The sequence below is a fragment of the Ruditapes philippinarum genome, unplaced genomic scaffold, assembly GCF_026571515.1.
Source record: "Ruditapes philippinarum isolate M1 unplaced genomic scaffold, ASM2657151v2 ctg884_1_1_1_1, whole genome shotgun sequence".
In the NCBI taxonomy this organism is placed as follows: domain Eukaryota; kingdom Metazoa; phylum Mollusca; class Bivalvia; order Venerida; family Veneridae; genus Ruditapes; species Ruditapes philippinarum.
In genome coordinates this window covers 35,637-62,278 of record NW_026864473.1, presented here as the reverse complement: position 1 = coordinate 62,278, position 26,642 = coordinate 35,637, and the positions used below count along the sequence as shown (strand labels likewise).

At 34.6% G+C, this 26,642-nt stretch overlaps 1 protein-coding gene across 2 annotated transcripts in view; it reads left to right on the top strand.

Annotated features, from left to right (window-relative positions):
• LOC132725733 (integrator complex subunit 13-like) overlaps positions 1-25,700 on the top strand; it is an 86,084-nt gene extending 60,384 nt beyond the window's left edge. For both annotated transcript variants that reach the window (XM_060710921.1, XM_060710920.1), the window contains exons 7-10: positions 5,392-5,589; positions 10,160-10,281; positions 10,618-10,747; positions 25,226-25,700. In XM_060710921.1, the coding sequence (XP_060566904.1) occupies positions 5,392-5,589; positions 10,160-10,281; positions 10,618-10,747; positions 25,226-25,265 (490 nt within the window). In that variant the 3' untranslated portion in view covers positions 25,266-25,700. The remainder of the gene's footprint in view (positions 1-5,391; positions 5,590-10,159; positions 10,282-10,617; positions 10,748-25,225) is intronic.
• The last annotated feature ends 942 nt before the right edge of the window (positions 25,701-26,642 follow it).

Here is a 26,642-nt window from a genome sequence, read left to right as displayed (position 1 = left end):
GCAAGCTATTTTTACAATAATAGATTTTTTTAGAAATCTTAACTTTAAAGAATTTGATGTAAAATATGGGGCATAACAAAAGCAATGAAGGTGACATGGATTTGGTCAATGAGTTCTTTGAGAACCAAAATATAGAGTTCTATTTTGAAGGGTTAAACAAGTTGGAGCACAGGTGGGCAAAGTTGAGGGTGATTATATTGAAAAGTAAGACCATTAGTTATAGGGGTTCTCTGACTACCGGAAGTACATCGGGCCAAGAACTTTTTGATCAATCCTCGTATACCAATATTTTTCTTTACAAAAGTTGAATATGTTATGGCACTCATTGTTCTTATTAGTGTCAGTCTATTTTTGAACAGATGATAAGATTCTAACATCAGCCTGTATTATCTTCTCAATAATTAGACTTTTGCTGTAAAATCTATTGATGGCTGTAGAGAGTATTTATACCAATGTTTGTGATCATCTTAGAAATAATCACAATCGGTGCTGAAAGTTTCCTAATATACTTGTCTGGGAAGCTGTGCACAATTAGACAATATGTCAAAGTGTGTTTGTCTTCCATCTATAATGTGTTTCTGTAAATCCTGTTTCTAGCATTTATAAAAAAAATAATGAAAAGTTAGTTAAAATTGGTGAAACAAAATATCTGAGGTATTGAGAAAATAACAACAGGCTTTAATTGTTTCTAGGCAAATTCATTCATTCTACATCAACAATGCTTATATTATGGTATATCTGGGAGGGGTTTAATAGTATGTTTCAAATACCTGTTGATGAAAATAACCCATTATTAGCTCGACTTTTTAAAAAAAGGTAGATGTATTGTTATAGTCCTGGCGGCGTTGCCGTCCGCCAACTTGTACCTGGATCATAACTTTTTTAGTTCTTGGTTTATAATGTCTCATACCATGGCCACATCAACCCTTTGGGACAAGACCTTTCAGAAGACCACACTTACCTTGACCTTCATCCATAAATGACATTGACCTTCAAGGTCAAAAGTCCAAATTTTGCTTGTTCTTGCTATTATTGGCTGTAACTGTTATTTTTGAATGGATTGTCTTCAAACTTGAACTTAATAGTCTTCAAGGATAACCCTTTGAAGGTCAAATTATTGAAATTTTCCTCTTTTTTTGCTGTAACTGGCTGTAACTTTGCTATTATTGAATGGATTGACTCCATATTATTAAAGAACATTTTTAAGGACAAGACCTTCATGTTTATCAAACTCAAATTGACCTTGGCTCTTTTATGACCTTGACCTTTAAGGTTAAATTATTGAATTTTCACTGATTTGTGCATTAAATGACCACATATATTTATTGGTGTATATATGTTGTTTTATGCCAATGCAGCATCTGTGATTTGGTGGCATATAGCGATTCACATGTGTTTGTGTGTGCATGTGCGCGTGTGTGTGTTATATTGATTATATAGTGAACTTAAAAAATCCTCTTGTGAAAAACAACTTGTCCAATTTCAACCAACTTGGCAGGATTGTTCCTTGAGTGAAGGGCTTCCAAAGTTGTTCAAAGAATTTGATTCAATGCAGAAATCTGGTTGCCATGGCAACCAAAAGGAATTAAGTTAATAATTTTAAAAAATCTTCTTGAAAAGACCCACACGGCCTAGAGCTTAGATATTTTACATAACAGAGGTCATTGATTTTCACTATGTACATATATAAAAACTTTAAAAAAAAATTTATTCTAAAGTACAAATTAGAGTTTTGATATTTGGTATATGAAAGGTCCTCTACCAAAGTTGTTCAAATTTTGCCCCTAGTGTCAAAATTAGCCCCGCCCCGGGGTCATAGGTTTTCCATATATAAAATCTTAAAAAATCTTTTTCTCTGAATTGACAAAGGCTAGAGGATAGATATTTGGCATTAAACATTGTGTAGTTGATCTCTATCAAGATTGTTCAAATTATAGCCCTGGGGTCAAAATTGGCCCCACCCTTGGGAGTTTTTGATTTTCGTTATGGACATATAGTAAAAACTTGAAGAATCTTCTTGTCTGAAGGTACAAGGCTTAGAGCTTTGATATTTGGTATATAATGTCATTTATAGGTCCTCTACCAAAGTTGTTCAAATTTTGCCCCTTAGTGTCAAAATTGGCCCTTCCCTGGCGGTAAAGGTTTTCCTGTGTATATGATAAATACTTAAAAGATTTATTTCTTGGAATTGACAAAGGATAGATATTTGGCATGAAACATTGTGTAGCTGACCTCTATCATGATTGTTCAAATCATGACCCTGGGGACAAAATTGGCCCCACCCTGGGGGGGTTATTGATTTTCAATATGTTCATATAGTAAAAACTTCTTGAATGAAATAAAACAACTTACATAGGAATGTCTTTTACATGTTATGCAATTTTTATGTAATATTCAATAGCTAACAGTAAGTGTTAAAGGTCATGATTTTCAGTGATTCAGGTCATAAACTCTAGCAAGACAATTGTGAGCTTTGTAGAGATATTAAAATAAACAATTTTAGCACAATATAAGAACATTATGATTCACACTTTGTATATAATAATGATTATGATTTTAGAAATTGGTTATGTTTAATTTAAGAAAAAGTTACTGTCCCCGCATTTCAAAGTTTCATACAGCTATATTATACAGTTAATACCTATTTTTTTGTCAATAAAATTCTTTTATTTTTGAATAAATTATTGCACTATGGCCTTTTCTATCTTAACATTAGACACATCTGCACATGTGTCTATAAATGATTTGACATGCTGAAATATGACCTTGACCTCCAAATTTACTAGACACTACTGCATGATGGCAAAGTTCAATCGAAAGTAACAAAAAAAAAATCTACTTCTGTTATATTAATTCGGTGGCATAGCATTTTTTCACAAATGCATTCTTGTTATATGCCCATTTTAAAAAACAGGTTGTATAATGGGAATGCCCCTGGCGGGCCGTTGTCATCCAATTTTGTTCGGTGCATATCTTTTACATGCATAGACGGATTTTAATGAAACTTCACGCAAATGTCCACCCTTATGAAAAGCTGTGTCATGCACATGAACAAGGTCTGTTAGTCAAATGACAAGGTCACTCTTAGAGGTCATTGTGAGTTGCTTGTCCGGAGCACAACTTCTACATGCATGGAGGTATTTCACTATGATTTGGCACAAATGTTAACCATTGTGAGGCAGAATGTCGCACGCAAAATTAAGATCCTGGCGGCAAGGTCACATGACTTTTTGTAGAGGTCAAATTTCAGATAAAATGTGACCATATGTATAGGGACCATTTAGTCAACATTTATTGATGGATTTTAACACAAATGGTAACTATCATGACAACAGGTCAAGGTAGCTAGAGATGATTAAATATCTAGATATTGTCCAGAGCATATCTTCTACATGCATGAAAGACTTTTAATGTTATTTTATAGAATTGTTCACCTCCATGAGACGTTACATGCTAAGTCTCCAGGTCTAAGGTCAAAGTCACATTTATATCTCTTTGAAAAACAATTGTCCAGAGCAAACTTTTACAAGCATTGAAGGGATTTTAATGTAACTTGGCAAAAAATGTCATCATTCTGACTCTGAGTATAGCTCATAAAATTCAGGTCCTTGCAACCAAGATCAAGGTCACACAGAAGTAAAATTACAGAAAAAAAACAACATGAAAATATGTATAGGGACCAACTTTCTCCACCTGAAGTTTTGTGATGGGCGTATTTTGAGACAATGTCAACCTTGTCTTTTGTTGTTAAACAACAAGTTTAAACAATTTAGGTTTTGAGGTTTGTACAGATACAAATTCAGACATGGCTTATTTCTGACATTCTTAGTAATAATGACTCTTTTTAAAAGAAATACTGTTTATTAAATTAGAGACTTAAAAGATTCAAGATCTGTCTACATGTTTAAATTATATAAAACAAGCAATTATCATAGTGTTGCAAGCAATCCATAAGCCTCCTACTGGTTAGAACCCCAGCAACATTCTAGAGGGTCATTGGTCATTGATATCAAAGAAATCTTTCCCTGCCTAGTAAGGAAATTAGGTTTATACAACAGATAATCAAAAGATCCAATTTTCTCAGAATGAATATGATGTATAACTTTAGTTTCAACTTTTCTCTAAATTTGTTTAGTAAATTTGTTGGAAAAGTTCTTTAAAAGTGATCTCAGGAAACAGATTTTAGGAACGGACAGACAGACAGACTGAAGGACACTGAGACTGATGGTAAATCTTCAAACATCCTTTGTTGTTTCAAGAAAATAACATTTTTAAAGCAAAATTCTTAAACTAAGGGGAGATAATTCTTAATGTAAAGATACTAGACTTATGAACATTGTCATACAAGATGTGAGTGTAACAAGTATAAAGAAGATACCATTAATAGTCACAAAGAAGAAAAAAGTTCAAGGGGGAAATAATTCTGAAAATAGTCAAGCTAGAATATTGAACCTTCTTACAAATGATTTGAGTGATAATAAGAAACATATATATGAAGTTTGAAGTAGATACATTTAAAGAAATAAAGAAATTATAAAAAAAAACAGGGGTAAGTCTGACAATTATTGTGCTAGAGTTGTAAACCTTATCAGATATGATGTGGTTGATGATCAGAAACATATATATTTGAAGTTTGAAGTAAATATCTTAAGAAATAAAGAACTTATAGCAAAAATGCGTAAAAACAGAATGTTGACGAGGTCGCCGACGGCAAGTAGATCAGCTCTCAATATACTCCCTATAGTCAAGATTAAAATTATGTGCATAATCTCCATACTCCATCCGAAATTAAAGTTTCATCAAAATGTTTACTGTACTTTTTGAGTAATTACAAATATTGTTATATTTGCCATGTTTTAAGCCTATTTGTTGCCATAGCAACAATTATTTCATCATAGGAAGAAAAGAAAAAGACGGGCATAATCTCGAGACTGCCATCTACCCATATTTCAAGTTTCATAAAAATATTTTCAGTACTTTATATTTATCACTGGATCCAGTTTATGTGTTCAATAAGCCATATTTTCAGTCTATTTATTGCCATAGCAACCAAAGTTTTCAACATAGGAAGAAAAGAAAAAGACGTGCATACTATCTAGGCTGCCATCTATCCATATATCAAGTTTCATAAAAATATTTTTGGTACTTTTTGTGTTATCACGGATGGAGGGAGGAATGGACGGACGTCAAACCGAATAGGGATAAAGGGCCATTTCTATTGTTATTTTCTTTTGTTTAATAGGCCTTTAATTTGAATACATTTGAGATTGGCCTCTCGGTGTTTGACACTTTGCTAGCAAAACACAAGTACAATATCATTTACAAATAAAACGCTTGCATAACTTACATGTACATATGTACATATTTATCTTATTGTAATTCATACTTCAGAGATCAGCAATACTCACAGATGTGGTCAGAGATGGAGGCATTGGTACAGGCTCATGCAGGCACCTCTGATATGCACCTGAAAATTCTTGAATGTCTACTAGAGTGTAAGAAACCCTCAGATGAGAAACGTAAGGCTGATAAACTGGCAGTGAAGGATGAACTTAGTGAAGTTGAAAGTGCATGGAAAGATCTTGATAAGTATGATATTGTTATTTTGATGTAATGTACAATGTAGCATTTTTTTCATGAAACAAAGTTTGAGTATAAAATAAGTTATCTCATTTCTAGATGCTGTACCGGTATTTTATATTATTGTTTTTACCATCAACATACATTACATTAACTTTACTTACAGTATACAAAAATATTTACTTTTATACGCTCACTGCTGTGAATGATACATATATGATGCAAGGTAATTTTGACAATGGGCTACTTTTGTTTCTGCAGTACTGTTATAAAGTAAAGATGAAGTACCAAATGTGTGTGGGTTTTTATAGAGGGGACATAATCATTATTGAACTCCAGGTACATGGTAACCATATTTATGGGCCTATGATTTTCATCAAGATTTCCAATAACAGAGCTTTATGACCGCTGTGTTATATTGACCATGAGGATTTTGAGTGTGTCTCTCATATAAGGCAGCATTTATCTGTTCCCTGTATGCTTCTACAAGCAGTATGTCCTCCAGTGTCACCTCATTTATTTTCCCTGTATACTTCTCCAAGCAGTATGTCCTTTAGTGTCACCTCATTTATCTGTTCCCTGTATAGCTACAGTCTAACTAACATCCCGGCAGAGCCCCAGTAGACGTCCATAACTGCTGGCAATGTCCAGGATGATCCGAGAATATCCGACATTCGACCAAGGATGTAATAAAATATTTAATATCACTGGTGTGGTCCGGGTTGATCCGGGAAATATAGCTTTGCCGGCTTCATCCTTAGCTCTGCCAGGAACAACCGGGGTTACACCGGGGAAGCACTGTAGCTCTGCTGGCACAAACCGGGGATGATCCAGGGCATAATATAGTCAGTAGAGCTACGTTAGAGCCCCGATGAATGCTGGGTAGAGCCCAGATGAATGCTGGCAGAGCCCTGATGAAGGCCGGCAGAGCCCTGGAAGATGACAATGGAGCTATGTTTGATTCCGGTAGAGCCCCGGCATAGCCCGTTTCATGTCAAAAGAATCATGACAATTTGCGATGATTTCACTTGTTTGTATTAAAACCCTTCCCATTTCCCTTTTATTCAGTCTTGCATAAGGATTTTTCAGAAAATCATCTTGAATTACTATTCTGGAACAATAGATATACAGTCGAGACTGCCTTAGGGACCCCCTGATTTCAAGGACTCCCTGTCTTATCCGACCTTGTTTCAGTCCGCCCGACGTATTTTCCTATATAAATAGTCTGAAGTATATGACTCTCTGTCATATGTGACAAGCGACCCTGATTGTCTGGTCCCAATGTATTGCTTTGTCTGATTTAAACAACTTTCACACCTTTTAATTGCCCGTTAATCAGACAAATAATACCTGTTTTAACACCCTGAGGGACAAAATAATTACATCAAATTATAAACCAGTAGTCAGTACTCTTCATACAAACTTTACACAACTCTGCCAATTACACGGTTTACATGTATTCAGGTATCAAGGACGTAGCGTCTATTACCTACTGCCAAATAAGGTAAGCATGATGCAATCAATGTGTAACAAATTGAGGTGTAATGAACATAATAATGACTTGAGCAAACTGGATTAAGATTTGTGTCAGATTTTTAGCTCGACTATACGAAGTATATGGAGAGCTGTCCTTCTCGCCCCGGCGTCGGCGTCCAGATTTCAGATTAAAGTTTTGGTGCAGTAAAATATTTTTCACTATAACTTTGTCATTTCTTAAGGTATCAACTTCAAATATATGTTCCTTATCATCAACCACATCTTATGTGACAAGGGTCATAACTCTAGCAACAATATTTTCAAATTTATCTCCCCTTGAACTTAGAATTTTCCTTAAAAAATACTATTTTTTACTGTTACTTCTTTATTTCTTAAGGGATCAACCTCATACTTCAAATATATGTACCTTATCATTATCCCCATCTTATGTTACAAGGTTCATAACTCTAGCACCAATATTTTCAGATTTATCTCCCCTTGAACTTAGAATTTTCCTCAAAAAATACTATTTTTTACTGTTACTTCTTTATTTCTTAAAGGATCAACCTCATACTTCAAATATATGTACCTTGTCATCATCCTCATCTTATGTGACAAGGTTTATAACTCTTGCACTAATATTGCAAGAATTATCTCCCCATAAACTTAGATTTTTTTACTAGAAAATGTTATTTTTTTATAACTTTTTTAGTTTTAAAGGTATCTACCTCAAACTTCAAATACTTATTCTTTATCATCAATTACATTTTATGTGACAATGTTCGTAACTCTTGAAGCAATATTTACAGATTAATCTTTCTTTGAACTTAGGATTTTCTTTAAGAAATATTATAATTTCTTTACTTTTTACTATAAACTTCAAATATATATTTCTTATCATTACACACATGTTGTGTGACAAGGTTCATAACTCTAGCATGACTATTTCTAGAATTATTCCCCTTTGATCTTGTAATTTATGTTAACAAATGATATTTTTTTACTATAACTTAATACATAATTATACATAGTTGATTTTTCTTTCATAGTTTTGTCCTCCTTACTGCGTCCAGTATTTTATTAGTCGAGCTTGGCTGTCTCCTATGACAGCTCTTGTTTATGGAGTGACAATGGAAGATTTTTTAAGGCAGCGTTTTTCTTAAATTTACCTTTCTATGGCTGCATGAATACTACGGAAAAAAGTTTTTCATTTAAAGAGAAAAAACTGTGGATATGGATATGTTTTTAGCTCACCTGTCACAAAGTGACATGGTGAGCTTTTGTGATCACTTTTCGTCCATCATCCGTCTGTCCGTCGTCCGTAAACTTTTACTTCAAATGACATCTCCTCATATTTCATTCAAACTTCACAGGAATAGTCCTTTGGTGGTCACCTTTAAAAATTGTTCAAAGAATTTAATTCCATGCAGAACTCTTGTTGCCATGGCAACTAAAAGAAAAAACCTTAAAATATCTCCTTTTAAAAAACCCAAAGAGGTAGAGCTTAGATATTTGGCATGAAATATCTTCTAGTGAGTGTCTACCAAGTTTGTTCAAATAAAAGCCCTGGGGTCAAAATTGGCCCCACCTTAGTGGTCATTGATTTTCCTTATATGTATATAGTAAAAACTTAAAAAATCTTCTTTTAAAAAAACCAAAAGAGCTAGAGCTTAGATGTTTGGCATGAAACATCTTCTAGTAAGTTTGTTCAAATTAAAGCCCTGGGGTCAAAATTGGCCCCGTACCTGGGGGCATTTCTTTTCCTTATATGTATATAGTAAAAACTTAAAAAATCTTTTAAAAAACCCCAAAGAGCTGGAGCTTAGATATTTATCATGAAACATCTTCTAATTGGTGTCTACCAAGTTGGTTAAAAAAAAGCCTGTGGGTTAAAATTAGCCCCGCTCTAAGGGCCTATATACAGGTGAGCTATTTTAGGGCCATCATGGCCCTCTTGTTTAAATTATGATATTTATTCTAAGGATTTGAATGCATCAAATTCTATTTTATTTTGTACCATAATCATTCAAGATAAACCTAATACAAAAAATGAAATTAAATTTTATATGATATACATGCAATTATATTTGTTGCTTTTTTCAGGAATTCTTATTTTATTTACATCAAGAACCTACTGTATGTGTATTTGCAATTGCTAAGATATTATTCCTTCACACAGTTATGTATGTTACGTCACAATGGTATATAGATGGTAGATCTACTTTAATTTTCTTTGAGACTGTTTTAAGAGATTCCCTGTCATATGTGACCTTTTTCTGAAGATCCATTGGAAAGTCACATATGACAGTCTTGACTGTAATATTAAATAAAAGTTATGTATCAGTGTATTCATTTTCATACGTTTTCAATCCACCGGGGTTCTACTGGGGCTATGCCTGGATTGTCCTGGGCTCTGCCGGGGTTCTGCTTGGATCGACCGTGGGTCTGCCTGGATTGTCCTGGGCTCTGCTGGGGTTCTGCTTGGATTGACCGGGGCTCTGCCTGGATTGTCCTGGGCTCTGCCAGGGTTCTGCTTGGATCGACCGGGGCTCTGCCTGGATTGTCCTGGGTTTTGCCGGGGTTCTGCTTGGATCGACCGGGACTATGTCCTGGGCTCTGCCGGGGTTCTGCTTGGATCGACCAGGGCTCTGCCTGGGTCAAAAAAGTCTTGTCATCAGTTAATGATAATGAACAATTATTCTTGATACTTGAATGTAAAGTATTAGAACTAATTAGTTGTACTTTGACAAAAAGCCAACTGTTCATTTCTGTATACATTTAGTATATTTTATGAAGCTTTTTATGCACATGTATTATAGTTTTAGGTAAAGAAACAAGGAAATATGTATGACATAAGTAATAAAAGAAAATACAATATTAAAATATTGGTCATGAGTTAACTTTGTGTCATGTAATAAGAAGACTGGTGTACATATGTAACAATGATTAAAAAAGCATTTTAGGAATGTTGAAAAATATGTTTAGAAATTTCGACTGAGAAAAGTGATCGTATGGGAAATTACTTATTAAACAATAACTGTTTACAAAGTTATATTATTACAATACCAATTGTGTAAAGATAAAATTATTTTATATTTCTTAGGTATCAGAAGATGACAGAACATGAGAAGAAGGAATTTAATCTGGATGACAGTCAAGAGTATTTGGGCCCGCCAAACAAACGCTTGAGACCAGGATTTAATGAACCTCTTGTTAGAACTGGGGGTAATTTGTATTAGTATAAACAACAATAACAGTTTGGTTATATCACTAGTTTAGAACTTCATGCCTGTGCAGCATAGATTTTGATAATACTCCACTGTAGTGCAGGCTAGCACAGATTTATACATTTGGTGTAGTCATTATTTTATACACTCTATAAACATTATAGTTTGTACTTGCAGAGTCTACACTGATTTGTTACTTTGTTGGAATAGAATAAATTTATTATACTTTTGTGCACTTTTTTATTGTATTCAAATATAATTTGAAATCTCATGTGAAATTAAACTATTTAGCAATGAATGACCAACCATTTTTATTTAATTTCTTATTTTTCAGCCAAGCAGAACTTATTATCCATATGGACTAACTGTATTAAAAGTGTTCATTCAAAGAGGCATACAGAATTTATAGGTTGCCAGGAAAATGAAGGCACCATTGCAGAATTATATAAACATATGTTTGAAGAGTAAGCTTTTTTCGTTTCCTTAATTTTTCTTTAAAAGATTTTACTTATTCTTTACTTCTACTTGATAAATATTTATATATTTATCTATTTTTATTTTTTAGCTCACCAGAACCGAAGGTTCAAGGTGAGCTATTAATATCAAAGGGGGATACTCCGGCGTCTGGCGTCATGCGTCAACAATCATCTTCTTCTCTGAAACTACTGGGCAGATTTACCTCAAATTTGGTCTGTAGCATCCTTGATCCAGTCACGCTTAAATTTGCTCATGTCATTTCAATTGGCCCCTTTAAGGGGTCAACAGAGATAAAAATAGAAAAACCTTTAAACATCTTCTACGACAGAACTAATTGATGAATGATCACCAAATTTTGTCTGTAGCATTCTAAGGTAGTGGTTTTATCATGTTTGCTCATATTAATTTGATTGGCCCTTTTAAGGGGCCGCTGAAGCTAAAAACAGAGAATCCTTAAGACATCTTCTTATACAGAACTAATTGATTGATGATCACCAAACTTTGTCTGTAGCATTCTTTTGTAGTGTTTTATCACCTTTGCTCATATTAATTTAATTGGCCCCTTTTAGGGGCTGCTCAAGCTAAAAATAGAAATACCTTTAAACATCTCCTTCTACAGAACTAATTGATGGATGATCACCAAATTTTGTCTGTAGCATTCGTAAGAAGTAAAGCAGTGGTAAAAAGTAAGAAGCGGTAGTAAGAAGTAAGAAGGGGTAGTAAGAAGCGGTGGGAAGAAGTAAGAAGTATATTAATTATATTGGCCCCTATTAGGGGCCGCTAAAGCTAAAAATAGAAATACCTTTGAATATTATCTCCTACAAAAATAATTGATGGATAATCACCAGACTTTCTCTGTAGCATTCTTAATTAGTCTCTTATCATGTTTGCTCATATTTATTAAAGCTAAAAGTAGATAACATCATCTCCTACTGAAATAATTGATGGATGATCACCAAACTTTGTCTGTAGCATTCTTAGGTAGTCTTTTATCAAGTTTGCTCATATTAATTTGATTGGTCCCTTTTAGGGGCCGCTAAAGCTAAAAATAGAAATACCTTTAAAAGTCTGCTTCTACAGAACTAATTGATGCATGATCACCACTTTTTGTCTGTAGCATTCTTAGGTAGTCTTTTTTTCGTTTACTGAAAAGCAGTTGCTTACTTTCTTACTTTTTGCGGTACAAACATGAAATTGGGACCAAGGGTATAATTTCTAATGCTGAATTGAATTTTGATATCAGCAGACCTACTTGATATTTATGCCCCCCTTCAAAGAAGTGGGGGTATATTGCTTTGCATTTGTCTGTCCGTCGACCAAATGGTTTCAGAGTGATAACTAAAGAACGCTTAGGCCTAGGAACTTCAAACTTGGTATGATGATTGTTCATGACCAGTAGATGGGTCAAAGGTATTAATAATAATGAATGATAATATAATAATAAGGCTTTATTTAACGAGGCTACATATTCGCCAAAACAATCTTCCATATGTACCTCAACATATTTACATCAAATAATTGTACAAAAGACAATGTAATATATAAAACATAGAATTAAACAGTTATAAATGCAATGACAAAATAAACATTAACCATTAACAATGAAAACTGCAGTAAACATAATTATATAAACATAATACTATGGTACTGGTTTAACCAGGGTACTTCCACTTTATGTAAGCTTTTTTGAATTTATCAGTACTTTCAGACTGGCGTACATAGAGGGGTATATTATTCCAGATTTTAGTTCCAGAATAAGAAAGTGATTTTCGTAAAACTCGAGATTAGGTTTTTGGACGTGTAGATTAAGATTTTTTGTTGATCTGAGATTTCTGTTATGTAAAGTTGAGACAAAATGAAATTTTTCTTTCATGTAGCATGGTGAGTTTTCTTCATGTAATGATTTGTATATCAGGATAGCCTTTTTGTACTCAACCCTGTCATTAAATTTCAACCATCTTAATTCTTTGAAAAGAGGGTCAGATGGTGAATCTGCAGCTTTATCTAGAATAATGCGAGCTGCTCGTTTCTGAAATTTTAGCATTCTCTTAAGAAGTTCATTTGAGCAATTTCCCCAAATTGAACAGCAATAGTCTATATGAGGTAAAATATAGGCATTATAGAAAAGTTTCCTGGCATGTAAATTTAGATATTGTTTTAACCTTAAAAGAAGATAGAGATTACTATTGCATTTCTTTATTGTTTGTTCTACTTGAAGTTTCCACGTTAGGCAATTGTCAACTTGAACTCCAAGAAGCTTTTCAGATTCAGTGAACTCTATATTATTGTTAAATAATTGAAGTGGTGTACTTGTTGATGCATGAGTGTAATTTTGGGTCTTTTTTGAGGCTGATATGAACATAGCTCTAGTTTTGTCTGTATTAGGTATATAGCACTGTGAGTGCACCATTCTTGAATAGAGTGCAGGCCCGTCGTCACGATTTTGTGATTGGTGCTGCCAATTTGATTGGTTTTTGGTAGAATCTAGGGGGGCATGCTCCCCTGGAATTTTTTTTATTCTAGGATGCTCTCAGGGGCGTTTTCCCGTATATTTGGCACAGTTTACAGCCTGCCGCTAGTACATGTTTTAGTAATATGTCAACGAGTTTTTACAGATTTAAGTGCGTTGTAAGTTTTAAGGGTGAAATTTATCTGATGATTATAAATAAACAATTAAAAGAAATATTACAGTACGTGTATTATTGTTTAGCATTAATCACACAATGGTATAAGCTTAAATAACAATCGATGACATGATGGAAGAATAATTACGGGTCAACAATAACCACTTTTTGTCTAGCAATAACTTTTATTTTGTTAACAATAATCTTACACAACACAGAGTCTTATTGTATGTAAATTTTCCAAAAATACATCGCCGTCATTCTCTGGTAGTAATGAACTCATCGGCAATTACACGTAAGTTGAGTGAATCTGTCCTGTACTTATGAATATGTAACACCATTAGATTGTTCAAGCGTACTTGAGACATTGTCGATCTCAGGTATGTCTTAATTCTTCTGAACGCCGAGAATGTCCTTTCACTGGTAGCATTAGTAGCAGGCATTACTAACAAAATCTTTAACAACACAACGACCTCAGAGAACAGTGCTGACTGTTCTGACGCAAATTTCAAAATGTCAGGTAGAGTAACAGTACTATTTTCTGATTTGTCAAAATGTGAACATAGCAGCTGAATCTGCACATATAACATGTCTCGGTTAATATCGTTACCACAGAAATCTCAAGCAAAACCAAGTTCTCTAGTGTACTCGTTATAAGTAAATTCTCCACGTTTTGAAGTACGCGATATCCCAGGTTGGTCAAATCTCTCTTTAACACAGGCGATGGCAAGATCGATTGCTTCAAACTACCTAGGCCGGAACACGTCCTGCACTGTAACGGGGTGGTAGCCAACACCGTGCCCCATCTCGAATCGTGTGGGCGCCTTTGTCCTCCATCGTTAACATGACGCAATCAATCTCACTTTGAAGTTTAATCCATAAAGAATCAAAACTGTCATCTGATCTCATGTCTATCAAACTATCTAGAGTCATCTTTGCTAGCCGCTGACCCTCGGATGCTGACAATGAAACTTGTTGAGGAGATTTGCTGAGGTTGTCAATGCTAGGATGTCGTGTGCGAGCATTACACCGAAAAAGTACTCGAACTTGAATTCGTAGGACTCCTACATATACCAATTGTGTCCAGTTTTTTCTTCGCGTTATGTTTGTATATTACCGCGCATTGCATAAGGGGCCAGTTAAGTGTTAAATTGCTAAACAGCGATGCGTGTTTTTTGTTTTTGTTTTTTTTATTCACTAATTTTTGGCCAAAATATTGGTCCGGCCAAGGCCGGACCGGCCGGACCATCGACGGCCTTGGAGTGTAGCTCTTTTTGAAGTTTTACGTTTAAAGTTTCAGTGGAATGTCCTGTTGCCCTTATTGTAGCATCATCTGCAAACATATCCATTTCTGAGTGTTCAAGATGTAAAGGTAAATCATTTATATAGATCAAGACTAAAGTGGGTCGTAAGACAGATCCTTGAGGGACTCCAGCTGATACACCCAAAGACTCAGATGTGGTGCCTGACACAGATACTTTCTGAGATCTTTCTGTTAAGTATGATTGGATCCACTGTAATGTATGATCTGAGATGTTATAACAACTAAGTTTTTCAATGAGTAGTGTATGGTTAACTAGATCAAAGGCTTTTGTTAGGTCAAGAAATATGGTTCCTACAAGATTGTGGTTATTGATTTGATCAATCCAGTTGTCTACTATGGATGTTAGAACGGTTTCACAAGAGTGATTTGTTCTAAACCCAGACTGTTTTTGATGAAAAAGGTTATTGTCTTCAAGAAATTGTTTGAGACTATCAGATACATGCTTTTCAATGATTTTTGATAAAAGAGAGATTTGTCTATAGTTATTTTTATCAAATTTAGACCCTTTTTTGTAGATTGGAATTACTTTAGCAATTTTAAACGCAGTAGGAAACTTACCTGTATCAATACTTAGGTTAATTATTTTAACCAAGTGGCTTGAGATAGCATGGCAGCTTAGTTTTAAGAAACGAGCACTTATTTGGTCAAGGCCAGTTGCTTTGCTACAGTCTAGAGTTTCAAGCATGTTCCTCACAAATTTTTCAGATATTGGGGGAAGTTGAAACAATTATTCAGTTTTGAAACAATTTGAATTATGATCTCTTAGTATAGTTTTGTATGATTGGGGATAGTTGTTGACATTGGGTGCCCTTTTAAAAATACTTGTGAAGAATTCATTAAATTTTGTTGCGCTTTCAGCAGGATCAGTGATTGGTTCTCCATTTTCATCTAATATGTCTGTTTGGATTGTGTCCATATTTTCTTTTTCTTTATCCTTATATGCCACTTTTTCTCGAAGAACTTTGTTTTCTTGCTTGATAGATTGATTTATTTGTTTCAGCTTTGATATTTCTTCTTCATATGTTACAATCTGTGAAAATAAGTCACTCTTGTCAGATTGTTTGGAAGACTTCTCTAGCCATCTGTTCTTCTGATGTCTGAAGTTTTGCCTTTAAATTAGCAATTTCCCTTTGAAATGTATTCTTTGATAGCTTAGACAGTTGCATTAATATTATTTTTTAGTGCTTCCATTTCATTCTGGAGTTTGGTGTTTTCTGTTTTAAGCTGAAGGTTTTGTGCTTTCAAGTTTTCATTTTTAGCTCGACTATTCGAAGAATATGAGAGCTATTGTAGTCGCCCCGGCGTCGGCGTCGGCGTCAGCGTCCGCGTCGGCGTCTGCGTTGGTTAAAGTTTTTTGTAAAGTCAAATATCTCAATTATTACTTGAGATATTCAATTGAAACTTACAATACTTATTTATAGTAACAAGGTACATCAGATTGACAAGTTGGATAACTCTGCCTACAATATTGACAGAATTATGCCCCTTTTTAACTTAGAAATTTTGGTTAAAGTTTTTTGTAAAGTCAAATATCTCAATTATTGCTTGAGATATTCAATTGAAACTTACAATACTTATTTATAGTAACAAGGTACATCAGATTGACAAGTTGGATAACTCTGCCTACAATATTGACAGAATTATGCCCCTTTTTAACTTAGAAATTTTGGTTAAAGTTTTTTGTAAAGTCAAATATCTCAATTATTGCTTGAGATATTCAATTGAAACTTACAATACTTATTTATAGTAACAAGGTACATCAGATTGACAAGTTGGATAACTCTGCCTACAATATTGACAGAATTATGCCCCTTTTTAACTTAGAAATTTTGGTTAAAGTTTTTTGTAAAGTCAGATATCTCAATTATTGCTGGAGATATTCCATTGAAACTTACAATACTTATTTATAGTAACAAGGTCCATCAGATTGACAAGTTGGATAACTCTGCCTACAATATTGACAGAATTATGCCCCTTTTTAACTTAGAAATTTTGGTTAAAGTTTTTTTTGTAAAGTCAAATATCTCAATTATTGCTTGAGATATTCAATTGAAATTCAAAATACTTTTTTATAGTAACAATGTACATCAGTTTGCAAAATTGCATAACTCTGCCTGCAATATTTGCAGAATTATTTGCCCCTTTGAAACTTAGAAATTTTGGTTAAAGGTTACAGGTCTTCAAAAATATTTACTTGAAACTATACACATGCACTTAGGGTCATAATTGGAGGGTCATAATTGTATGTCACTGACCAAGTTCCATAACTCTATCTTGCATTAAGGCTGATTCATATCCCCTTTTCTACTTAGTCTCTTGGTTAATGTTTACATGCAAGTTTTACATATCTCAATAACTATTAAAGATATTTATTTAAAATTTCACATATGCATTTAGGGTCATAATTGTAGGTTACTGACAAATATCCATTATTCTATCTTGCATTTAGGCTGATTTTTCTCCCCTTTTTCAACTTAGAAATTCATTGTAAAGTTTTGCTTGTAAGCTGTTATCTCAATAACTACTGAAGGGTTTGTGCCTTTTTGGGGACAATTTTATGCATTCATAATAATAAAGCAGTGATTTACTTGATAAAACATCTTAATAACAAGCCTTTGTACCTTTTCTGTCAAATTTATGTATTCATAGGTAATTAGTATTATTATACTCAATAAAACACCCTTGTGACATTACCTTCCAAATAGTCAAGCCAATACTGTATAATTAGACTCTCTCTAAGGCTTATTACATGAATTTATATAAAAAATTAGCCCTTTTGTGAACTTAAAAAATTTAACATTATCAAGGCTCTTTTACTATCAAGCACTTAGAATAGTCGAGCGTGCTGTCCTACTGACAGCTCTTGTTAGATTTTATTTCACAAAAGTCATCTGTTTGTTGCTGTTTTGTATTTTCTGTAGAGATATGAACATTTTGTTCTAATAGCTTCCTAAACTGTTCAGTATTGATATTGTAAATATCAGTGTCCCCCACTTTTGTTGTTGTTTCACATGTAGGATTGGCCATAGTTGGTGCTTTTCCAGATGTAACAGATGTACGCTTTTTATCAGAACTTTGACTTTCTATTGATACTACTGTTGGATTCTGATAATAATGACTATTAACTGGAGTGGATGTGATTTGTTTTCCAAAATTAAAGCTGAATAGTTTCTTCTTTTTCTTCTTTGCTTTAGGCTTAGGTATGATCATATAACTGAAATCACCCTTGTTTCTCATGCCCTGGGTTTCATTTGTTAACTCATGCTGGTTTAATGAGGATTTATCCGACTCATCAGAGTTTGTATAGATAGACTGTTCACTTTCAATTATTTGCTTTGGGGATGTTGTCTGATTTCTGTTATCACTGGATATGACAGAAGAGCAGAGTTGATTTATGTGATTTCAGTTTCTTTCTGCAATCCTCAAGAAAAGTATCTATCCAGTCCCTGCAGCCTGTACCTTGAACAGTCAGGTATTATGATAAATTCTTATCACCACTTTTTTACCAGACAGTGTAATTATAGTTACTATTCCCTTTCTGTCAGGTGTTTCAGTCATGTTGTAATTTGAATGTAGAATGTCTCGCATTTTGTCTTGTGTTGATAAGTCAAAGAATGTTATTGTAATATTGTCACTTGCTGGACTTACATATAAGTCAAACATATTGTCCACTGTTATTGTTCCTGGTCTTATTTCTTCTGCTCCAATTAAGTCACTTTGGGAAAATCCCTCAAAGCTGCCCATATCAATAGAAGACTGATTGGCCATTGTTGATTTAAAATTGTATTCCTTTTAGCACAATCTATTCTTTCTTATCGATAGGAATGTTGTGAATGTAGATTTTAAGATCTTGTTAACCCTTCGTTAAATTCAATAGCACTTGTTTTTTTAACTGTTTTCAGTAATTTATGAGTTTTCTGTTAATATTTCAATTATAAGTAGAAGATAGCCTTATGCAGAAAATTATAAGAAATTCCGTGATATAAAAATATCCAATATATTCACATTATATCCTTTTATAAAGCACTCTTTTAGAGGAGCACAGAAAGCATGTCCACACCTGAAGAATGATGTCACGTCAAAGGTCACATTGACCTTGTAGGTAAAAACGGTTTCCGAGTGATAACTAAAGAATGCTTAGGCCTAGGAACTTCAAACTTGGTATGATGATTGTTCATGACCAGTAATCCCATATTGATTTTGGGGTCAAGGGTCAAGGTCACATTGACCTTGTAGGTAAAAACAGTTTCTGAGTGATAACTAAAGAACCGTTAGGCCTAGGAACTTCAAACTTGGTATGATGATTGTTCATGACCAGCAGATGACCCCTATTGATTTTTGGGTAAAGGGGTCAAAGGTCAGATTGACCTTGTAGGTAAAAACGGTATCAGAGTGATAACTAAAGAACGCTTAGGCCTAGGAACTTCAAACTTGGTATAATGATTGTTCATGACCAACAGATAACCCCTATTGATTTTGGGGTCAAGGGGTCAAAGGTCAAGGTCACATTGACCTTGTAGGTAAAAACGGTTTCCGAGTGATAACCAAAGAACCCTTAGGCCTAGGAACTTCAAACTTAGTATGGTGAATGTTCATGACCAGCAGATGACCCCAATTTATGTTGAGGTCAAGGTCACATTGACCTTGTAGGTAAAAAAGGGTTTCTGAGTGATAACTAAAGAACCCTTAGGCCTAGGAACTTCAAACTTGGTATGGTAATTGTTCATAACCAGCAGATGACCCCTATTGATTTTGGGGTCAAGGGGTCAAAGGTCAAGGTCACATTTACCTTGTAGGTAAAAACAGTTTTCAAGTGATAACTAAAGAATGCTTAGGCCTAGGAACTTCAAACTTAGTATGGTGATTGCTCATGACTAGCAGATGACCCTATAGATTTTGGGTCAAAGGTCAAGGTTGCATTGACCTTGTAGGTAAAAACGGTTTCTGAGTGATAACTAAAGAACGCTTAAGCCTAGGAACTTCAAACTTGGTATGATGATTGTTCATGACCATTAGATGACCCCTTTTGATTTTGGGGTCAAAGGCTCAAAGGTCAAGGTGACATTGAACTTGCAGGTAAAAGCAGTATTTGATCACTAATTAAAGAATGCTTAGGCCTAGGAACTTCAAACTTGGTTGATGATTGTTCATGACCAGCAGGTGACCTCTATTGATTTTGGGATCAAGGGGTCAAAGGTCAAGGTCACATTGACCTTGTAGGTAGAAACGGTTTCCGATTAATAACTTAAGAACGCTTAGGCCTAGGAACTTCAAAATTGGTATGATGATTGTTCATGACCAGCAGATGACCCCTATTGATTTTGGGTCAAGGAGTCAAAGATCAAGGTCACATTTACCTTGTAGGTAAAAACTGTTTCCGAGTGATGACTAAAGAACCCTTAGGCCTAAGATTTCAATCTTGGTATGATGATTGTTCATGACCAGCTGATGGCCCCTATTGATTTTTGGGTCAAGGGGTCATAGGTCAAGGTCACAATGACCTTGTCTGTAAAAACGGTTTCCAATCAATAATCCGACAACCCATGTACTGTTGGCCCTTAAACTTGGTAGTTGCATTGGACTTGACCAGTAGATGACCCCTAAAGATTTTGGGGTCAGGGGAACAAAGGTCAAGGTTGCATTGACCTTGTATTTCAAAATTGTTTTCTATCAATAACTGGACAACCCATGGACCCTTGACCTTCAAGCTTTACAGATGCTTTGCTTTTGGTCATAAGCTGACCTCAATGGATTTTTTTGGCGTTCAGAGGTCAAGATCACATTGACCTTATAGGTAACAACGCTTTCTGATCAATATCCAAACTCATGGGCGCTTTACCTTCAAACTTCACAGGTGCATTGGTCTTGGCCAGTAAATAACCCCTATTGATTTAGGGTCAAAGGTCCATGTCATATTGACCTTGTATGTAAAGACTGTTTCTGACCAATAACTCAACAACTCAAGTTGCCTTGGTTGATATTTTTTTATTATCCCCCGCCGATGGAATCGGGAGGGGGATATAGTTTTGGCGTTGTCCGTCCGTCCGAATTTCGTTTCCGGAGTAGTTCTCTGCAACTACTGGCTGGAATTCAACGAAACTTTATGGATATCATCAATATCAAGAGGAGATGCGCATATCGTCGGCTTGTTCCGGTCAAACCCTTTAACTCAGAGTTATGGCCCTTGATTAGTTATGTAGTATGCATATAGAGTAAAAATCGTTTCCGCACTACTTCTCTGCAACTACTGGCTGGAATTCAACGAAACTTTATGGGAACCTTCAATACCAAGAGGAGATGTGCATATCGTCGGCTTGTTCCAGTCAGACACTTTAACTCAGAGTTATGGCCCTTGATTAGTTATGCAGTATCCATATAGAAAAATATTTGTTTCCTCGCTACTTCTCTGCTACTACTGGCTGGAATTCGATGAAACTTTATGGGATACTAAGAGGAGATGTGCATATAGTCGCCTTGTTCCAGTCAGATACTTATAACTCAGATTTATGGCCCTTGATTAGTTATGTAGTATGCATATAATTATCTCATTGGCATTTCCAGATTTTACTATTTAACACAAAGTTATGGCTCTGTTATTGCCCTGAATATTTATCAAGTGCAAAGAATATTACTGTTTATGCCATGATTAATATATAAATAAGCCTTATGTCTTCAGTTGTTGTGTAAGTAATAACCAGTACTCGGCGGGGGATATAAATTCAACTAATTTGCTTGTTAAACTCAAAATCCTTTTGGTATACACATTTCAAGATCTTATGTAATATAAGAACTTGGCTGTCATTAATGAGGCCTACATGATTCATAAAATTTATGCATATATTATTTGGTATGATTTGAAATAACTTTGTCATAAAATTGCTGCACACAACTTTTGTGGTCACAATTACCTAGTGACTAAGTCATGACCAGTAATTAACCCTTATTGATTTTTTGGTCACTAGGTAAAAAGTCAGTCATAATAAACTGATCACATGACTAATTTGCTGCCGATAGGGGGCATACATGTTTCACAAACATATCTTGTTTTGATATAATTTGACCCACATTCTTGGTTTTTGACATACAGTCTTGAAATTTGGAGTAGGGGTGTAATTTTTTATGCTGAATTGAATTTTGATATCAGCTGGCCTATATTTTACAATGTTTTACCTTTTGTCTTTTTTTAGGTACAGTTATGTTACCATATAGAATGTATAAAAAATTTGTTGTCCCAAACTGTAAACTTTAAACATCTACACCTTACATATTTTGCATGTGACATTTTGTGTATTCATTCAAAATAGTTATAAAACAAGAGCACCGCTAGACGGAGCATTATATGCCCGGAAGTGTTTTTTGTGTTGCCTTTACGGAGTATAGGGATCACTTCTCCGTCGTACAAACCCAGAGGTACTTGTGTGACTTGGAGAACAATGGGTAACAGTAAATTCTCTTTGATCCTATTCATTCCGTTTTTACTTGTGTGTCTTTTTTAAGCCTTGTGTGACTAAAAATGGCTAAAAAGATCAAAGGAAAAGTCACATAAATACCATTTCGTAAGTACGTCGGTCTGTCTGTCTGTCACAAAACTTGTCTGGACTACACCTCATAAACTATTGGTGCAATTTCATCCAAACTTTACAGGAATGATCATTACCAATTCTAGTTGTGCATTTTGTCAGCATTTTCAGGTTAAATGATTTTTGTGCGAGTTATGGCCCTTTAATAATTTTTATTATACCCCAAAACGAAGTTTGGGGGTGTATATAGGAGTCATCTGGTGGTTGGTTGGACGGTCGTTTCAGTGGTCCGTTGCATTTCCCTTGTCTGGAGCATAACTTGAATACAAATGGTTGGAATTAAATACAACTTCATAAATGATCAAGCACATTGAGAGGAAGTGCAGTGCACAAGAACCATAACTTCATCTTGACTAATTACAGAGTTATTGCCTTTTGTTACTTTTCCTTGTCCGGAGCATAACTTGAAAACTACTGGTTGGAATTCAAAATAACTTCTTACAATGGTCAAGCACAATAAGAGGAAGTGCAGGGCACAAGAACCTTAACTTTATCTAAAGTAATTACAGAGTTAGCCCTTTGTTACCTTTCTATTTATTTTTTTGCCCCGGACCATAACTTGAAGACTAATGGTTGGAATTCAATACATCTTCATACAATGATCAAGCACATTGAGAGTAAGTGCAATGCACAAGAACAATAACTCCATCTTGACTAATGAGTTATTGCCCTTTGTTACTTTTCCTTGTCCGGAGCATAACTTGAAAACTACTAGTTGGAATTCAATACAACTTCATACAATCATCAAGCACATTAAGAGGAAGAAGTGCAGTGCACAAGAACCATAACTCCATTTTGTAAAATTACAGAGTATTCCCCGTTGGTACTTTTCCTCGTCTGGAGCATAACTTGAAAAATACCGGTTTGAATTCAAAACAATGTTATACAATGGTCAAGCACAATAAGAGGAAATGCAGAACACAAGAACCATAACTCTGTCCAGAGTAATTATTGAGTTATTGTCCTTTGTTACTTTTCCATTGTTTTTTCTTGTCCAGAGCATAACTTGAAAACTACTAATTGGAATTCAATACAATTTCATACACCAGTCTAAAAAAAAAGCGCAGTGTTTAGAAACCATAATTTTTTCTTGACTCATTTAAGAGTTTTTGCCCTTTGTTACTTTTTAGGGCATATAATTAATGTAGTCAATATAAGTGATCATCCTATGAAGTTTGACAGTTGTAAAACTATTAACAATATTAAGGTCATTTGATACTGACCTCTGACCTTGTGACACCAATATAGATATGGATCTTTTATTCAATATAGGCAAAGTTTGACACTGTTAGCTAAATGGAACTTGTGTTATGCTCCAGAAAGCACAATTTTTAAGTGTAAAGGTCATTGTAACCCTGACCTTATGACCCTAAAATAAATAGGGGTCATGTTTTGGACATGCCTTTTCATCCTATAAAATTTTACAGCTGTATGTTGATTAATACTTAAGTTATTGAGCGAAAACTGTTTTCAGTTTTAAGGTAATAGTGACCTTGACCTTTCACCTTGTGATACAAAAAGTAATAGGGTCTTCTACTCAATATTGACAATAATACTAAGAAGTTTGAATATTGTGGGCCAAATGGAACTTAAGTTATGCTCCGGAAACCAAATTGCTAACGGACGGGCAGATGGACGGACAGACGTCCGGGTATATAAAATAATATGCCCGAAAGTATTAAGTTATTGAGCGGAAACTGTTTTCAGTTTTAAGGTAATAGTGATGTTGACCTTTGACCTTGTGACCCCAAAATCAATAGGGGTCGTCTACCCAATATGGACAATCATCCTATGAAGTTTGAACATTGTGGGTCAAATGGAACTTAAGTTATGCTCCGGAAACCAAATTGCAAACAGACAGACTGACATCCGACCAAATAGGGATAAAAGCCCTTTCTATTGTTATTTTCTTTTGTTTAATAGAGGGCCATGGCCTCTTATTGTTACGAAATGAATTCTATGGTTTTCTTTGTGTTCTGTTTACAGTTAAATGGCCCCCTATCCCTATCCGGTAGTACAGACAGAAGGGCGGACACCAGAGGGTATAACATAATATGCTTTCAGGCATATAAAATTGTCCAATCATAATTAATCCTGCTTTAGTGGTTTTTATTCTGCATTTATTCTACATAGTCTCATAGGAACACACTTGCAGTCTCATAGGAACACACTTGCAACCTAGATATTTTTAACAAAGCCTTTCGAAAATATTAGGGCAAACTATTTCAATTTATATAGTGAATAATGAAATGATGGGTTAGATGAGTGATCTAGGTCTATCTTAGGGCCCTATTGTTTATTATGGAAAAAAAACTTTAAAGTGTACTAGAGGGGCAAGTTAAAGTTGAGCTGAACTTGCCAAAAGAACTGGACTTGCCTTTCAGAAAGTTCATTTGAAAAATAATTTCCAACACTGAAAAGCAGTTGTTTCTGGTGAGCGAGTCAGGGCCATCATGGCCCTCTTGATCATGGCCCTCTTGTTAAATTTGTCTGTTTTAAATAAAAAGTTGAGCTACTATGATCGCTGTGTCATTTTTGTCATGGTAGGTCATTGTTCAAACATTGGTATCAACAAAAAAAACAACTTAGAATACTTGCTTATCATTTACAAGGTGTAGTTGTTAGACAATGGGCATTTTTTTGGAGTAACAGTTACCCCCCTTTTTAATTGGCAAGGAGGTGCACTGAGGGTTTTTTTTGGAAGCAGCGGATTATTCTGAGGCATTCTGGATAAAAAGATGTTACAACATCAAATTGCACATCTATTAATTTATTCAATTTATGAGGGCTGAATGAATGGATGACCTGGTATTTAAAATGCAGAATATTTATACATAATTTCAATATCAAAAGTTCATACAAAAAGTATATGCAGTCTTAAGCAAACAAAAATTGTAATAAAAATAATTTGAAATTCACATATCCCTTTAATTTCAGCGCAGATGATGAAAATACTGTACAGAGCTTGAAAAAATGATTATGACTAGAAGAACTTATCAATGATTTACAAGTTGAAACAGTATTTATACATCAGTACACCGGACTACATTGTATATGAACAAGATAATACAGAAGATATTTCTGCAGTATACTGATACACAAACATTGATGTTGGACTCAAATACAATACAGTGGCTTAAAAACTGTCATTAGTGTTACTTAGAATAAACTACAATTTAGGCTTAAAGGTTTCAAGAGCTAGCAGTGACTTTAGTAGGTCTATGCTGCCATTAACATGTAGTTGTCAGTAGAATGACAAGTCTTCTTGCTATTACATGCTCAATTTCAATATATTAACCAGATATTGAACAAAGAAAAATAACTCTGTCATTAAGTGAGTATCAAAATTCAGTCTTTGTTTAAGTACATTGTGTATGTTATATATTTAGTTATATTACAGTCTGTAAGTACATTTTATATCCATTCTATATTTTCTCACTCCTTGAAGGGTTTCATATTTTCTTTAAAAAAAAAAGAAATTTTACATCCAGTTGTATAAAGCCCCACCTATGTGGCACTTTTGTCTCACATGTGATGCAGAATTCTAGCATTTATTGTCCCACATATGTGATGCAGCATTCTGGCATTTATTGTCCCACATATGCAAAGCACCATTCTGGCATTTATTGTCCCACATATGTGATGCAGCATTCTGGCATTTATTGATGCAGCATTCATGCATGTACTGTCCCACATATGTGATGCAATATTCATGTATTTAAAAAAAAGATCTTATGAAATGTTACACACTAATTGATATGAGATTTTGTATTCTATTGATTTTATTTTTCTTTCAGTTTTACATGTATCAGGTCATGATCTGTGGTTTTCAGTACATTCTTAATTGATTAGGAATAATTGAGTATATGCAGTAATGCAAATAATGCAGGAATTATGCAATAGTTCTGCAGAATCATGCAATTCTATGGCCAGAATGAGCACTAGGTTACATAATGAACAGGTAGTAGCTTGATTACACACCAGCTTTACACACCTGGTATAAACTTGTCATGCTTACAGCCATTCATAGAAATAACAAGCAAATCAAATTGATTCTGATATATTTTATTTGAGCAAGTAGAACATGAACTATAATCAACAGTTTATCACAAAGATTTTAACCCTGCAATGAATGAATCATAGAGAAAACAAGAACCAGTTGAACTGGGTGATGCTCCCCGAGAAGGTTTTGGATACAGGAAAGTATAAAAAAAATTAACAAAGGGCAAAAACTCCAAAATAAGGCAAGGCAGAGTTATGTTTTTTAACCAGGTTTTCCGAAGGAAAAAAACTGGTAATTAGATTGAGGTATGTCGGCAGGCGGACAGGCGGGCGTAAACAATTTCTTCTGTGC